The 16,905-nt window shown below is 49.0% G+C and overlaps 1 protein-coding gene across 1 annotated transcript; it reads right to left on the reverse strand.

Moving 5' to 3' along the window:
* Positions 1-650: 650 nt before the first annotated feature.
* Positions 651-15,228, reverse strand: LOC114706076 (alpha-1-antitrypsin-like protein CM55-MM). The gene is made up of 9 exons (XM_037211002.1): positions 15,163-15,228; positions 12,408-13,048; positions 10,647-10,914; positions 8,831-8,978; positions 7,871-8,054; positions 3,607-3,754; positions 3,482-3,556; positions 2,371-2,518; positions 651-707 (listed from the first exon to the last, which is right to left on the reverse strand). Exons 2-9 carry the CDS (start codon positions 13,042-13,044, stop codon positions 651-653), a joined length of 1,665 nt encoding a protein of 554 aa, XP_037066897.1. The 5' UTR covers positions 13,045-13,048; positions 15,163-15,228.
* Between the last annotated feature and the right edge of the window lie 1,677 nt (positions 15,229-16,905).

A 16,905-nucleotide genomic window follows, 5' to 3' on the forward strand; every position in this document is an offset into this window, starting at 1 on the left:
GCAGTGGACACAGGCCAGGGAACCAGGGAGGCACCAAAGGTGAAGGATGGGGTCATGGACCTAGATAAGAAAGAGGGAGGAGGTGGGCAGAGGGGCAGCCAGGTTATCTGAAGAGTTAATAAACACACCTGACTCCCTTTTCTGGAGTTCCCAGCAAGAGATCAAAGGATTTCTGGGGCAGGAGGATGGGCCCAGAAAGCAGAGGAGTGAGGATTAGGAACTGTTGCAAGGAACTCTGGGAAATGTGTTTTGACCAGCCAGAACTGATGGTTGGGTAAAGGGTCATTCAATCCCAGTCAAGTGGTGGGTGTATGGCTAGGCTTGAATTCCGAAGGTATTGGTTTGGAGATAGGAGCCCTAAGTGACTCTAGACTCTCGGCCATCAGAGAAGGAGGCCCGGGGTCATCCTTGGTCTGGGAGGGGAGCCTAGGTTGGAGCAGACCACCAGGTCAGCATGCCCAGCACTCCCTCGTAGGTCCACTGTGCCGAGGGCTCAGAGGAAGGGTGTTTTCCTTCTCTGACTCCGTCACAGCTCAGAGTGATTGTGATTCCGAGTCGTTCGGGTACAAAGTGTGCTGAGCTAGGCGGGAGGCTGCCCTCCCACCCTATAGGCTCAGGAAGAGGCTGGTGAAGAACTTACTTAGCAGGATTCACAAGGCCAGCGGGAGACGTGTGGGCTGGATGTGCAGCACCAACCGCTCTGTGGACTTATGGATTGAATAGGAAAAGGAGCATTCAGTCCCTATGTGCCTGGGGCACTGTTGGTGGAAGAGAACCTAGAGTAGACTGTGAGCCTGGTCATGTGCAGCTGTAACCCACGGCCTGCCTGTTCTTCTCTAGGTTTAGTCCAGTGGAAGCAGCCAGCTTCGCCTCTGTGGAATGAGGGAAGGGAGGGAGTTCATGGTGTCTTCAGGAAGTGTTACCTGTCTCCTGTTGGTGTGTGTGCTTCCATTCCTGCCCTGGGAAGTCTCACATGAGGACCTGGCCTCTGTACTGTGCAGGTCTGCTGGTTTGGGGACAGAGGAGAGATAGGTCAAGTGCCTAATGCCACAGAAGGGGTCTTTGGTATGTGCTGAGAAAAACTGATGGTGTCCCTCCATCCCAGGGAGGGCAAGCTTTGCCTAGAGAATGGGGAGAAAAAAGGGCCTTCATCCTCACATGTGCATCTGCTCCATGCTCTACCCCCGCAGACAGGTGCACACCCTCTCACACAGATAGAGGTATGCATAAAGACTGACAATGACAGGAACACACACACATATACTTACACACACACACACACACACACACACACACATACACACCATCACACACAGAAACACAGCACATACAGACACACCTATAGGAACCCACGCGCACACACATTGATGCAGAACCTTCTTTCATTGGAGGCCACACAAGCACAAAGGACCTACACCTGGCTATCTCTTCAGAGTCCTACTTCTGGCGTGGAAGGGAAAGCTGTTCAAATTGTGCAGGCTGTCACCTGGTGACTGTGTTCTACACTCGTGTCATGACAGTGCTCGATTCCTGGCTCCAAGTGACAGCTGCAAGGCTCAGGGAAACAGCGTGTCCCAAGCTCAAGGCTAGACTGTTCCAGCCTAGAGTAAGATCTCACGTGGAACTCACGAAGGAAGAACCTCCGAGGGCTTGTGTCCACCCTTTATGGTATTGCCCTGCCCTCAGCCTGCTCCATGGGGGTCACCGAAAGCCTTTGCCCCCTCTCCAGTCTTTACCTGCTCTGGCCTGTTCACCTCCATGCTCCCTTCCTGCCTCTGTCTCTCATGGCCTTGGATACAGCTCACAGCTTCACAGTGGGGGTGGGGGCATTTGTATTTCATGGCCTTTGCACAAGGATCCCTTTCCAGTGTGCAGCTGTGAGCCCTTTGGGGACTGGGCTTCTGAAGATGACCTTGAGTGTTCAGACGCCAAAGGTATCCAGCCTTTAATTTCCCCGAACCAGTGCTATCTTTGGAAAATTTATTAATACTTCTGACTTTGTAGTTGACTAGTAACTCTAAATACCACAGGTGGAAAGTTCTAGAATAATGTCCCAGGTCACTAAGCCTAGGCCTCTCTATATGAATATGGGTTATTTGAATGCCAAGGACTCAATGGTGTTGGGCAAATGTGAGACTGGGGTTCAGGGAGGCCATTCAGGGAGGTACTTACATTATCAGCAGCCCAAGAATTTTCCTGTTGCAGCTTTGACCTCTGACCCCAACCTCCAGATAAATCCCAAAGGTCCTCCGGAGGAGCTCAGCCTTGACTTGATCCATACCCTTTCCCTTCTCCTTCACCTCACACCTGAGCTTCACCTCTACCCTCTGACTCAAACAGACACTGAACAGCACTGTGAGGTGCCCTCACCTTGAAGGACTCCTGGGCTGTGTCCTCCACAGCCAATGTGCAGTTGGCTTCCTTGTTGAAAACAGGGGTGATTCCTAGTAGGGTCATCATTGACTCCACATCATGGGTCTCAGACACCGACAATTCAGGAATGTGTACCTTGACCACCCTTAGCGGTCAAGAAAGGTAGCTTTTCTTTCATGTGGAAGGACTACTTTATCCCAGGAGCCCCTAAAATCCCACTTCCTCTGAGAAGCCCTTCAGGCAGACTCAGGGTGTTCACATGGAACCATGTCTCACTACAGTGTTGGGTCACCCCTCTTACTCTACCAGGGTTACCCCCAAGACATGACTCTCAGGAGAGTGGGAGCCAGTGCTGTGGAGTGCAATGGCTCACTGGAGGGCAGGATGGAACCACTCCTCTCCTCCCCGTGCTGAAGGTTCAGTGCTCAGCTTGGGTCTTGGGCCCTCAGCAGCTCTATTCTCAGCCCCAGCTAGGTTCTCTGCTCTCTGTTGCAGGTTCTGGGCCTCAGAAAGTGCTGGGCCAGGCAGCAGAGTGGCACCTCTGCCTACAGCTCACCTCAGGCTGGCCTGAGTGTCCTCACTTAACGGCCAGCAGGGTGTGGGCTAAGCTTACAGAGGGCGCCTCACTGATTTGTGGCACATGGCTCTGGGGACCCGATAAACCCCACGCAAGAGTGACAGACAAAGAGTCTCTTGCAGTCATGCCCTAAGTGCTCTTTTCTGTCTGAGGTTTTTCCTATCCTCACAACACTCCATGGACTGTCCACCTTGACTTCTAACCCTTAAGGTGGCTAGGGCCTGAGAACCATCTCCATCTTCTTGCCTCCGCCACAATACACACTGCAGCTATGGCCCCTGCCCTGGGCTCTGCCTGCTGAGGATGAAATGTGTCCATCCTGGGGTGTGATTCCTCCGAGGACAACATGTTTACCTCTTTATTTCGAGCACTGTTTCTGTCAACAAGTCTGGCCTATGGTATGGAAATGAACAGAATCTGCCTGGAAGCTCAAAGGCTGCGGCCTCAGCATCTGGGCAGTCTTCTGGGTCCTTTGTCACATGATGATCAGAGGTTGGATGGTTCTGGGTAGTTCCTGGGACAGGGAATCACCTTAAGCTAAATTGTTGATTCATCCGGCGGAAGTGTGGGTACGTCAGTCTCTCCTCTACCTGGTGTATCGTGTATCTTCCCCTTATCAGGTATGGTGAAGCAGGTTACAGGGGCTGTGACCATACACCAGCACCATACTAGACAGACCCTTGACTCGGAACAGGTGATACACATCCACGTTATTGACCGTCAGTACTCTGATGGTCTTTCTATAACCTAAGTGGAAATCCTCCGTCTTGGTGAACTGGCACTCAAAATTGCTGATCATTTTGCCTGGACAGGAGGAAGAGTGGGTGTCAGGTAGTGTGGATTTAGTTTTGTGCAAGTGTATCAGAAGAAAGGAGCCAGGACTCTCCTCTTGGAGCCCCAGTTTTATCAGCTAAAAATAGAAGAATGGACCCTATATGGCACAAGGGCTTTGTGAGGGTCACTTGAACTTGGGGAGGGTTATAGAATTCGGATATATTCTGGCAGATAACAAAGGTAAAGTGTCTTTGAAAAAATTAATATTATGTTTATTTAATTTATGTTAATTTAGCCCGGAGATGCTAAGTGATAATGAATGCAGGTGATCAGTGGTCCATAACTCACACCCGTACACCTTTTTTTCTGGAGGCTTCTTGTCCTTTTCAGGCAATTGTTTAATCTATATTCAAGGCAAACCTTTCTGGGTACCTTGACTCCTTGCCTGAGCCCCTAGATATAGAATAAATACTTGGGTAGTTTCCCCAGTGCTATACAAAAAACATGACCACCATGGCCATCAGCATAGGTAGGGGCCTCAGGGGCCTATCTTCACAGTCATGACCCTGGCCTCGTGTTCTCATTGGATGATGGGGCTGGGAAGGGAGTGAAGATGTGGTCTGGGTGCTGTGCTCTGCAGGACTTTGCCCAGGGGAAAGGGAGCTCAGGGGAAGAGGAACAGGCCTTAGCCTGGACTCCTAGCCCTTCCCTGGGCACAGATGTTCCCTCAGGGGCCTGAACTAACCATTTCCAGGCAGAAGGCCATGCTTGGGGTCAAAATTAGTTGATCAGGTGCAGGTGCTGCACAAAGTTCCACGCACTGTGTAAGCTCACTAATTCTTTCATGGCCTCACAGCACTGGACTAGCTTTGTCCATACTAAAATGGACAGTCACACCCCAAGCAGATAAAATGGCTTGTCCAATGTAGACAGGTAATGGCTGATAAAGGAGGCCACATTGGAAGCCAATGTTTTTAGGCTCCAGAGCTGACTCTCTCCACAACGCTTACTCTTTCTCAGTATATTCCATGGAAACTGCCCTATGTATACTGTGCTATAATTTGTTTTGGAAAACACTACCTATTCTCCTGTTTCACTCACACGGATTTCAAAAGAACATTTGTATAGAGACCGATTTGTCAAACCCAGCTAAGGGCTTGCTTTAATCCTTCATCCTCCAATCTCATTGGTGGTTGAAAATTGTTATGCTGTCTATTGGTGAAAGTCTGAAGAAGACACATGTAGGCATTTTGTTCTTCTCTACTTTGGGGTGCCAAGGAGACAGAAGATCAGAATATGAGCATCTATTTGGATCTATCTAACTGTGGATGGAGTCATATGATGCCATTTTGGGGGAAGTGATGAAGGCAAAGGGGAGCTTCCTAGCTGGAGGAAGTAGTCACTGGGTGTGTGCCCTTAAGGTTGTCTTTTGCCCTGGCTTCTTCCTGTCATCTCTCTTTTCTCTAATTTCTGCCCACTATGGAGTGTAGGACAGCCTTCATGGCCATGATGTTGTGTCCAAGGACAGAGAGCCAGACAACCATGGAATAACCGCTCTGTGAGACCATGAGGTAGAATAAATTTTGGTTTATTTAAGTTGCTATAGTCAGGTATTTGGTTACTGTGATGTAAGAATAATTGAAACAGAAAACCAGTTCTAGAGAAGTGACATTATTGCTGTGGCAGAAGCTGAATGTGTGGGGAACCAGTCCAGGAGGGATTTGGAAATAATTCCAGATGTGGGCTAGAGAAGCCGTAGGGTGGTATGGGAAAGGACTCAATGCACATGCTGGTGTAGCTGCCTGCAACTTGTGGAAAGGCACACTGCCTTCCTGACATCTCACCTATGATGCTGTGTCAGGCTTTTCTGAGATGCAGCTTCCTGAAAGTCACCTATGTGTCTGTAAATAACCACACACCCATGCTTTTTGTTTTTTTGAGACAAAGTCCCTGACTGTCCTAAAACTCACTCTGTAGACCAGGCTGGCCTCAAACTCAGAGATCCGCCTGCCTCTGCCTCCCGAGTGCTGGGATTAAAGGTGTGTTTGTTTCCCTAGCCCCGACTGATGTGGATCACTCCTTCCCCTGTGGAGAAGTCACTGTGTATCTTCCTTGGGGAAATAGTCAAGGCTTAATGGATTTGTTTGGGCTCTGGTTTGAGCTGTAGAAGAGGTGTGTGTGTGTGTGTGTGTGTGTGTGTGTGTGTGTGTGTGTGTGTGCATAAAGATGTGTTATATTTTACAATTACATTTTCAGATATCATTCTCTTACCAGATACATGAGCTGAAGCATTTTCTCACATTCTGAGTGTTTTCCCTTCACTCTGCTGATAGTTTCTTCTCATGTACAGATTTTAATTTTTTTCGAAAGGTCCTATTTCTATTCGACTCTCTGTGCCTCTGAAAGGCTCTTATCTAAGCAAGAATTTGCACAATTTGATTCATACCTTCCATACCCTGGACTACCCAGGATGCAGTTACCCTGGGTCTACTTCCTTTCCCTAAGAGAAGGGCAGTTTGGGAATTGAGAGTGTTTTTTTGATGATGCTGTTGAAATGAAGGCAGGGTGAGTTCTAGCAGGTCAGCTGCCAATTCCGCTCCTCTTGTGGACACATCGTAGACTTGAGTCATGGACCTTATGATTCAAGGAGGAATTTTATTTTATCTGAGTCCAACCCAGCCCTTTGAGGCTGGGAGGTGTAGTTCCACGGGACAGGAGTGTGCAGGAGGATCTGGACAGCAGGCACACTTTGCTGGGCTCTCGGGCTGTCTAGCAACAGCTGCCCTTCATCAGAGCCTTGGAAGTCGAGACAGGGCTGCTTGAGTCTTATGAAAAACTCTGTGCTCAGGAGCCCTGACATCACACCAGAACTGTGGCTGGCCTCAGAATGCCAACTGAGACAATTATGGCAAGAAAAAGCATGGTCACAAGCACCGTTAGGGACCTGAGCACAATGAAATGTGAGATGTCCCTGTGGCAGTGCCCCAAGTTGAGGGGGCTGGATGTCTCATGGTGAATGACTAACTGTGAACTCTGGAGGGTTAGGGGAGGCAATGTTCCCCATCCATGTATGTGTACCAAGCATTGCTCTTTTGACAGAATAACTAAGACAGGCAGTATTTTCCTGCCCTATCACACATTAGTAAGTATTGTTTTGTTTGTGTTGATAGGGTCTCACATATCCCAAGCTGGCCTTGAACCTAGAATTCTCTGAGTAGCCTGAAGATGACTTTGAACTTCTCACCTTCCTGTCATCATCTCCTAAGTGATGTGGCTAGAGGCAATGCATCCCCACGCCCAGCCTGTGTGGTTCTAGGGATTGGAACCCAGTATATGTGAGGCAAACACTCTACCAGTCGAGTCATATTTCTAGTCTAGCTTTTACACTGTTTTTTCAGTAGCCCCTTAGCTGCCAAGTTCCAAGACCGATTGACACCGGCTTGTAATGGATGACACTGATTGACATTGGCTTGTAATGGATGACACTGATTGACATTGGCTTGTAATGGACTGACAGTGGACATTCAGGGATATGACTCGGCTGGTCGTGTTGCATCGCTGCTTCCTCCAGATTGAGACGTTTTCGCATGGAGGGAGAGGAACTTGAGAGGCTTAAGAAACAAGATTTCTGAGGTGACATAAACATTGAATAAGTGCCAGGATGGGTGCCTCTTCACTGGTATAGCTGCCTGTAAGTTGTGTAAGGAACTTTGGTCACATTGCTTTTCTGACGTTTCACTTGTGTTACTGTGGTAGGCTGTTCAAAAATGTAGCTTCAGAAAAGTCATCTATGTATAGCCATGCACCTGCACTCTCATAAAGAACCTCAGTGAATGGGTTGGGGGATTAGCTCAGTGGTAGAGCGCTTGCCTAGTCCTCATCTTCGGAGGAAAAAAAAGAACATTAGTGAAGTCATTGGCTCATGTGTTCACCAAGCAGGACCTGGATAAAAATCTTTTTTAAAATATCCATTTATTTATCTATTTATTTATTTTGGTTTGTCATTGCCCTCTATACGTGGGAATGACTAGAAATAGTCTCCCCCCTCCTCCCCAGAAAATTATAAATGATGCCCATGCTTGAAGTAATCTAGGGAGAGAACCGGTTGGGGAAAGTGGGAACTGATGCTCAAGTATAATTATTGTGGTTTGGGATCCCCTATTTTGCCCACAATAAAAGGAAGATCTAAGGCTTTGTCTTTGATGATGACTAGGAAGGGTCTGTTGAACTTGACAGTGGGGACTTTAGGTGAGATAATCTTGAATACATTAGAAAACTGGTTGTTTTTTCTGTCTGCATCTTCAATCGTCAGCACAGCCTTATGCACAGCCTTCACAGAGAGGGAGAGAGAGGTAAAAGTGGATCAGAAGCTAGGAAGTCCCCACTCTAGGCTGAAGCAAGACTATGTGGGAGCCTCGGTCAAGGAGAGACTCCTTGGGGCCTGTCTCCTCCTGGTCAGTCTTACCTTGACCACGACCCCCTCACTCTTCATGATCACTCAGAACCTTTCTGGACTTGGCCTGATTTTCTATCTGTTCCCTTCATGACTCCCATCTCTCATACCCTTGGTGCACCCTGAAGCCTTAGAGGGAACGGCCTCTCCGAACCCTCGGTTACATGTGTCCTGTTTCTAGTGCACAGTTTTGACCTTCTTGAGACAAGGACTCTGAATGTGACCTTCAGAGGGCCCAAACTCCCAAAGTCTGCAGTTCATGTTCAACCACTATTGTTTTGGGTCTACTGATTTTCCCTCATTAGTTAACTCACTCATAAATTCGACTTTGTGGTTCACATTTATGGAAGATTATAGAATGTTCTCTGAAATAACTGATCCTAAGTAAGATTCTCTGCATAATTATGAGCAAACCAAATCTCAAACAGTAGAAGGTCTTGGGCAAAGATCATCAGAGAAACACCTCAGGGAAAAACCATGATACCACCTACATGAAAAGTCACTTCGCAGCTCTGACCATCCTCCCAGATACCTCCTGAGAGTCCTCAGAGCTCAACCTGGCCCCAACCTCAGCCTCATGCCTAAGCTGTGCTCTCTACATTTCCTTCTGACCTTTAGACATCCAGAACTACACACCCGTTAGGCAGCCTCACCTTGGATACCTTCACAGGAGCATCCTTTGTGACTTTTGAAAGATCAGCATTGTTGCTGAAGATTTGGGTGATGCCCAGTGTCCTCATGACTTTCTCCAGGTCATAGGTTGCAGAAACGGTAAATTTGGGGAAATATAAGTTGACAACCCTGTCATAGTGGAAGAAAAACATAGGGGTTTCATGACTTTCCCTGTTCTTCCAGCACTTACCATGCTGTGAAAGTGTTTTCTCCTCCCATTTACTGCCTCGTTGCTGTCTACAGCAAAATGGCAAGGCACCTTGGTGACCTGTCCTTGTCACTTCCTCTATATTTGGCATGGAGGTCTGGTGTTGACAATAATGGGACCATCTTGTTCTGGTAGCCCCAGAAGTGCCATCTTCTCTGAGAAGTCCTCCTGACAGATTCAGGGTGCTCACATGGAACCATGTCTCACCTCCTCCGCCATAGCTAGGGATACTCCTGAGAGCTGGTGGGGCCGATGCAGCTGGGGGACATGTAGTCAGACAAGAAGAGCAGCGTGACCCTGAGAGCTGGAGGAGGCCTGGGAACAGACTGTCTCTCCGCTCTGTGACCAGTTCTTATCAGAGCCTCATCTGGTTCTCTGCTCTCTGCTGGGGGTGCAGGGCCTTGGGGCTGTGCTCAACAGTGCAGCACCTCTGCCCACACTTGCCTCAAGCCCACAAACCAGACACCAGGGCCTGGGCTCACTGATGAAGAACACACTCTGACCTCTTGGTTCTCAGGGACCCAATGAACCACCCTGAAGAGTGTCAAAGGGCAGAGCATCCTGAAAATGTGACCCAGGTACCCACTTTTAACCTTTCCCTCTCTAGGCCTCTCTAGCCAAACTCTGCCTGTGTCCACTGTGAAAGTCATGGTACCCAGATGAACTCATTCTCTGAGAGAAGTGCCTTTTCAAGGGGAGTCCAAGGCACAAGTACGCCTGAGGCACACATCAATTTTGTTTTTAGCAGCCTGTATCATTTTCATTAAGAATGAAACAATTCTGATAAGTGCTCTGGAGAGAAAGTTTGCCCACTGATGATACCTATACCAATGTCTAGTCCTGCCTTTGGGCTCCATGGCCAGTAGACTGTGTATCCAAGAAGCTTATGGAAATTTCTCCCCCTTTTTCTTTTCTTTTCTTTTTTTTTTTTTTTTTTTTTTTTTTTTTGGTTTTTCGAGACAGGGTTTCTCTGTGTATAGCTTTGCGACTTTCCTGGAACTCCCTCGGTAGACCAGGCTGGCCTCGAACTCACAGAGATCCGCCTGCCTCTGCCTCCCGAGTGCTGGGATTAAAGGCGTGCACCACCCCCGCCCAGCTTCCCCCTTTTTCTTTAAAGCCCTTCCCTTGCATTGTCCTCCTGGTCTGTCGTGGGGGCAGCTGTCTGCTGCTTCTGGGACAGTTATTCTACGGACATTCTCAGACTGTCATCCCTCTTGCACGTTCTGTCCTGGAAATTGGACCAACTGGGGTCTTTGTCTCAAAGCCCATCTTCCTGTTCTTGGTTCTGTCTTAACATATGGCTCCAGTGACTGTCACAAGAGCCAGCAGTGTGCCTTTGGAAGGCACAGTGTGCATAATGGGAAGGCAACTTCCAAACTAGAACCTTAGAGTTCACAAAGTGAGCTTTGTGAGTCCACACAACCTGGCCAGCGCTACTTTCCAGAGGTTCGAGGGTGTGACTCATAACGGTGACCCAGGGGTTGGGCTCACCTATCCTAACTGGTGGCTAGTCCTGAGGGGTGACCTCAGGCAGGACATGGCTCAGAGAACAAGGCAGTTTTGAATAGGCCCCCAGACTAGGGAATCACCTTTGGTTCATGTTCCTCTGGAGGGTATTGAGATATTCAGGGCTCAGGTTCTGTAACAGTTGCTGCATCTTCTCCCGGTCTGGCAGGATGAAGAAGGCTATGGAATTCTCTACATAGTGCTGCATCAGCACCCAGCTGAACAGATGCCTATCCTTTTGCAGGTAAAATTTATCCAGGCGGCATATCATAGACAGATAAAGCACCTCTCCTGTTTCCAGGTAGAATTCAACTTTCATAGTTTGATCATTGTAGTTATCATTCCGGATTCCTGGGGAGAGAGAAGGGGATATAGGGAGGGGTGGGATCAAAATTTAGGTGTCAGAGCAAGGAATTCCCGGTCCCCTGGGTGACACTTCCCTCTTAGCCATAGCTTCATCAAGTGTAAATGGGGTGAGTGTGGTCACAGAAGTCTGCTGAAGGGATTTTGTGAGGACCCCTTAAAGCTGTAGAAGATACAGACTATTTTTGCATCAGACTACTTAGTGGAAAATTTGCAATTTCCTCTGTCCCTTTGCTCTTTTGGGCATTAAGCCTATTTGATAGTTTTATGAGGATTTGTTGTTTGTGGTAGAAATTGAACTTATGACCTCCCATAGACTTAGCCCCGTCTCCATCACTGAGATGCAACTCTGCCCCTGTCTGGAGATTCTCAGTGAAAACAGGAACCTCCTGAGTCAAAGTTCCCTGCGGAAAGAGTCCTGCCCCTCGCAGACAGTCATTTAGTCCATACGCAGGGGAAACGCCATGTGTGCCAACGCCAGGATAGGGTCTCAGCTGTCGTGTGAGAGCCAAAGCTGAGACCATCAGAGAAGGTAGAGCCCCAAGGATTGAGTTCATTGGAAAGGAGCAGGTGTTAGGGCTGGGGTGTGGACATGGCCCACCTTTGTCACAGCAGAGCTAGGACCTTGGTCGTGCTGGATGTGGCCTGGGGTCTCTGTTCTGCAGGACTCTGCCCAGGGTAGAGGAAGCCATGGTGGAGAGAAGATTTTGCCTTTGATCCCCAGCCCCCTACTCTGTGTAGGGGGGATCCCCTTCCCAGACAGGATGCCAAGCTGGGGATAGGGGGTCAGGTTAGTTACACTGGGCAACTATTAATTCTTTTGTCACCAGAAAGGAACAGTTAGCTTTCCTTACGAAGGAGGGATAATCATATCCTAAAGAGTAAAATGTTTTGTTTTGTTTCTTTTTTCTTCTCTTTTAGATATCATGGTTATTAGATGATTGAGTATCAGGGGCCTTTAAGCCTGATGATGCGAATTTGATCCCTGGCACCCAGATGGTAGGAGAGACCCGATTCCCACAGGTTGTGTGTGATGGGACCGCCCCATGTGCTCTGTGTCATATGTAGGCGTGCACTTACACACACAGCAGTAAGTAAATAAATGTAAAACCTCACCACTTCTCACTTCAAGCTGGTAATAGATATGCTCCAAGGCATGGTCATCTAACTCATGATGTGACTTAATGATCATAAAACATGGGGCTAGTTAAATGATGTCCATGACACACACCACACTCATCATCATCTCTATGTTGACCCCATAGTGAGCAGTACCTCAACTGTCCCAGGGTGATTATCACTCATGAACCCATCAGGCTGCTCCCTAGCTTATCTGCTTTGTCAAATACTGCCTCTTCTAAATAACGCTCTTACCTGCTTACTTCCTTGCCCATCTGTCCATTCTTTTGCTGTTGAGAAGAACTTGAATCCTAGGGTTCTGACCTCCGTGGTTACCCTCCTCAGTGTCAGCCCCACCTTACCTTCGAAGGAGAGGTAGTTCACCAGGGCAAGAGCTGTGTCTATCGGCAGGTCCTCGACCACCTCTGATATATATCCATAGCTTCTCTTCAACGTGTGTTTGTTGATCTGTGTCTTGGCTTCTTGAATGTCCCTGAAGTTGGTGGGGATGGTTTCGGAGTGGTACAACTCTGTAATCACCTTTTTGAACTTGTCTGCCACCTCCAGACGGTTATCAATGAACAGGCTGCTGCCAGTGATCATCTGGATCTGGTAGTTTGGCTGGAGGCATTTTTGGAGGAGGTCCTGGAAGCATCTGTGGATCCCCATTTCAGGCATCTTTAAGAGACTGAACCTCAGCCCATTGAAGATTTGCTTGTGAGTGTTGCCTTTAGTTCCCAGGGAGAGCATTGTGAAGGCGGCTGAAATGCTCATTGGGGAGAATACAATATTGGTGTGTCCAGACCAATGGACTGCCTTTTGGAGCAAGGACAAGGATATGTTGGTAATGGTGATGGCAAAATTCTGGCATTGGGGACCCTTGTTGTTCTTGTCATGGCCTGAGTTACCTGTCATTTGATGACCTTGAGTCTGGGAGCCAGGGAGCAGACAGCACAGACCTGCTAGCAAGAGGAAGTTGTGAAAGAAAGAGGGTGGCATTGTCCTGAAAGACAGAGAAAGGTACAGAAGCCCCAAGTCAGCACTATGATGACTCACTGACCAACCCAACCATTGACACCATGTAAAAGCAACTGGTTTCCTAAAGCTGGGTGCCCAGCTGAGGCTAGGAATATTCTACATTCTTATCATGGAAAGAACTACAGGAAACCATCACAGTCATGAGGGCTCAGATACATGAACTCATTACTTTAGTTTTCTTTTTAAAATTTTACGTGTGTGTGTGTGTGTGTGTGTGTGTGTGTGTGTGTGTGTGTGTGTACATGCACGCGCAAATGTAAGCACCATATCAAGTACATAAAGGCCAGATGTCAAACTTGTGGGAGTTTGTTCTCTCCTACCATGTGCTTCTAGGGGTCACCAAGCATGGCAGTGGCCATCTTACCTTCTGCTTTAAGATGTAAGTGCCATGGCCCAACTTTACAAGGGCTGGAGACTAAGGCAGAGTGGATAAAATGGAATCATAGAAAGTTACCCAACAAGGGGGTCAGACCAGGATGAAAAGGACTTCATTGCTTCATAGAAGGGTGGGTGGCTTCCATTGTCTTCATGATTTCATGGGCAAAGAAGCTGCTGGCCAGAACAGGAAGGATCTTGTGGTGCCACACACACAGCCAGAGCACAGAGCGGCTGTGCCACACCTCAGTCTAAGTCTTACTCAAGCTCCCCAGATGGCACAAACTTCTGCCACCCCCCTCTTCTCCCAACTACTGCAGCCTTCACATTGTACGTCCCTTGAGCATGAATTTGTTGTTTAGTCCAAGTCCTGCGACATTCTGAGCCCGAGGATTACAGCTGGTCAGAAGCCTATGAGACATGGAAGCATTTGTGCCTATTTATTACCTATGGGTTCCACGCATCAGGTTCTGTCCATTCAACGGGGCAAGAAAAGCAAAGCTCAGAGCAGCTCAGCAACTTCTTCAAGGTCACTCAACCAAGAAGGCTGAGCTGGGTCAGACTAGTCTCCAGCTTCTGGCATGTGCTCTGTGTGCAGCTGAGGCCGTCCGCTTGACACTGCCTCCCCTGAGCATGTGGCCTAGGCTCAGGGCTGGGCACAGAGGATAACAAGAATTGGAGGAGTCAATTAACGTGTAGAGTGAGGTCCCCCTGGCAGCTCAGCGGTCCATCCAGGCCACCGGCAGTGAGTCAAAGAGAATCCGGACTCCAGGGAAACACCATTATGGGGCATATTGATGAGGTGAGAACAAATTTGGGTTCCAATCTGGACTCTGACAACAGTCCTTTTGTGACAACAAACATTTAAACCTCTCTAAATCTCATTTTAAACAGAGCAGTTGGGGAAAATAAGAGTTAAAGGCGATATCAAACTTTCACCAAGATACGACCTCGGGGCAGTTTGTGGGGGAGGAAGGAGGGGGGTTTGTGAACTCTAGACATCAAAGCTAGCTGGGGGCATAGAGCAGAGATGGAATTTGGGGTTATGAACCCAGATAAGAATGAGGGAGGAGGAGGGAACAGAGGGCCATGAAGGTTATCTGGAGAGTTAATGAACATCTCTTCCTTGGGGGCTGGGAGTCCCCAAGAGGAGATCAGGGCAGATGGTCGCTGGGTAGGAGGGTGGAGCCCAGAGAGCAGAGAACGAGGACCTCAGACTGAGCTCTGGAATTTAGATTTGAAAAGCTAGAGCTGAAAGGAACCCCTTTCTCCTCTAAGGCAGTTGAAGGTCATTGAACCCCAAAGTCACTAGGTCTGCAGTTGGGCCTGGGTTCTAAAAACACCAAGGAGTAAGAACCCCCAAAGTAGAGCAAATTCAAGTGAGAAGAGTGAGCTTCCCTGAAGCAGATCCTCTGAAGCCAGTATCCAGAGGAAGGCAGGAGGCCTAAGGCTAGCCCAGGCCTGGGAGGCACTTGAACAGACTGCTAGCTCAGCCCTGCCCAATGCTCAACACTGTCCCTCCAATGCGCTGGGTGTGCAGAAAGAAGCCACTCTTGTATCCTGGCTCTGCCCGAAGGAACTGTAGCTGGTGCCTGTTTCCCCTTTGTGCAGACTGGGGCCAACCCAGCTGGGGAGGTTGATTGATAGTGCCCAGGTAAAGAAGATGCAAATGCTAAAGAAGAGGCTAGTGAAGGACTTACTGACCAGAGTCGTCTGGGGCCAGTGGGAGGCCTGTGGGCTGGATGTGCAGCAGTCTGTAATACTCTTATCCTGGGGCTTTATAGGGCGACAAAGGGCGTGAGATACTTGGTCCCTACGTGCCCTGGACCCTCTGTGCCAAAGGAGAGCGTGGGGCAGCATGTGAGCCTGGCCAGATGACGGTGTGACCTGAGGGCATGGTTGTTCTTCCCTGAACTGACTTAGTGTAGTGTAACCAGCCAGAGCCATCCAGCTGGCATGCAGAAGGTGAAGGAGCCCTGTGGTCATTGCAGCCTACCTCAGAGAACTACTGAAGAAAGCCATGGGCCATCCAGGATGGGCCCCTGTACGCACAGTGAAGGCCTCTGTGAAGCTTCTGGCCTCTTGTTTCTCTTTCCTACACTTCACACATCCTTAAAACCTCCCCACATGCTGAGGCTGGGTCCAGGACCAACCTGGGGGCTCGTTCTTCTCCATATCACCTATTTCTCTTCTGCCTTCTGTGGCCCACACCTCACCTTCCTGGAAGGTCAGGCCCCTGGCAGGCTCTTGGTCCCAAGATTGCGGTGTTAATGAGGAAAAGGGCACTTGATGGTACAGTCAGGCTAAGAGTGTTCACACGGGGAGAGTCTTTGGACTTGGTCTCAGAATGGAATCCCAAGGACTCTCATTGGGGAGGGGCTGAGTGAGTACATATGCAGAGACAGAGGAGGCAGGGACAGAACCATTCCTTAGAGGGTGTGACCAGCACAAGAGGGAGCCTGAAAATGAGCCATGTCAGAGTCTTCAGGGAGACACTACGTATGGCCATTGATACATTCTCAAGAGAGGACCCCGAGGGCAAAGACCCCAAGGCACAGAGCTGCTGAGGCCCCTATGTCAGGCCTCACAGCCTACTCTCTCACCCACTCTCTCCCACTGTAGCCCACACGATATCTCCCAGATGGTGCTTTTGTCCTTGCTGTGAGGAGGTTTGCCTCAGGGAGAGCACATTTCCCTAATTCCTATACAGAAGCCACCACGTGGCCTCCAAGATGTGGCTCTGGCTCAGGCTGGCACTGAGCTGAGAGAGGCTGTGTGTTGTCTGTTGCACCCTGGGGACCTTCCTAGGACCTCAGAAACCTTGCTCAGCTTGTACTGGGGTATTGGAGGTGAGGTGGCTGTTGTTGGCTGTTTCTTGGGGCTCTAGAAGGGGTTTGAGATGCATGCTGATTCTGTGGCCTGTTCTTGACTGACTGATGCCCACCACCATGGAGCAACACCCCTCCATGTAGTTGGAAGGTTTTTTCAGTCTTGTCATGAGGATAGAACTGGCGTCAATGTGTTTGTTGTTAGCTAGAAGTCTCTATTCTTGGGTATTCAGAGAGTCTTTTAGCAGACTTCTAGGAGGAGACTTGATGTGTAAGCTCTATCTCCCATTTCTGACTCAGTTTCCATCTAGGAGCCCAGAAACACTGGCCTCTGTCCCTATTTCACAGTGGGTCTCACAATGCCAGCCCAGCTCCCGGTGATCAGGCTCACCTCTGATTCCCACGCTGTTTCCCCTGCACAGGGTAAGGGAACATAAGGGCATGGTTATGTTGTCCTTCACTGAGCTTAGAGTTTTCTTTGTGTGCCCCACTTTCATCTCTCTGTCCTGGAGCAGAGCAGACAGGATCTTTGCCTGGAGGGGGACCTTCACTTGGGGCACCCAGCACCTCAGCAGCGTTGCAGGAAGTTTGTATTAGCCAGAGCAGTTGGCTGTGTGCA

The sequence above is a fragment of the Peromyscus leucopus genome, chromosome 14, assembly GCF_004664715.2.
Source record: "Peromyscus leucopus breed LL Stock chromosome 14, UCI_PerLeu_2.1, whole genome shotgun sequence".
Classification (NCBI taxonomy): Eukaryota; Metazoa; Chordata; class Mammalia; order Rodentia; family Cricetidae; genus Peromyscus; species Peromyscus leucopus.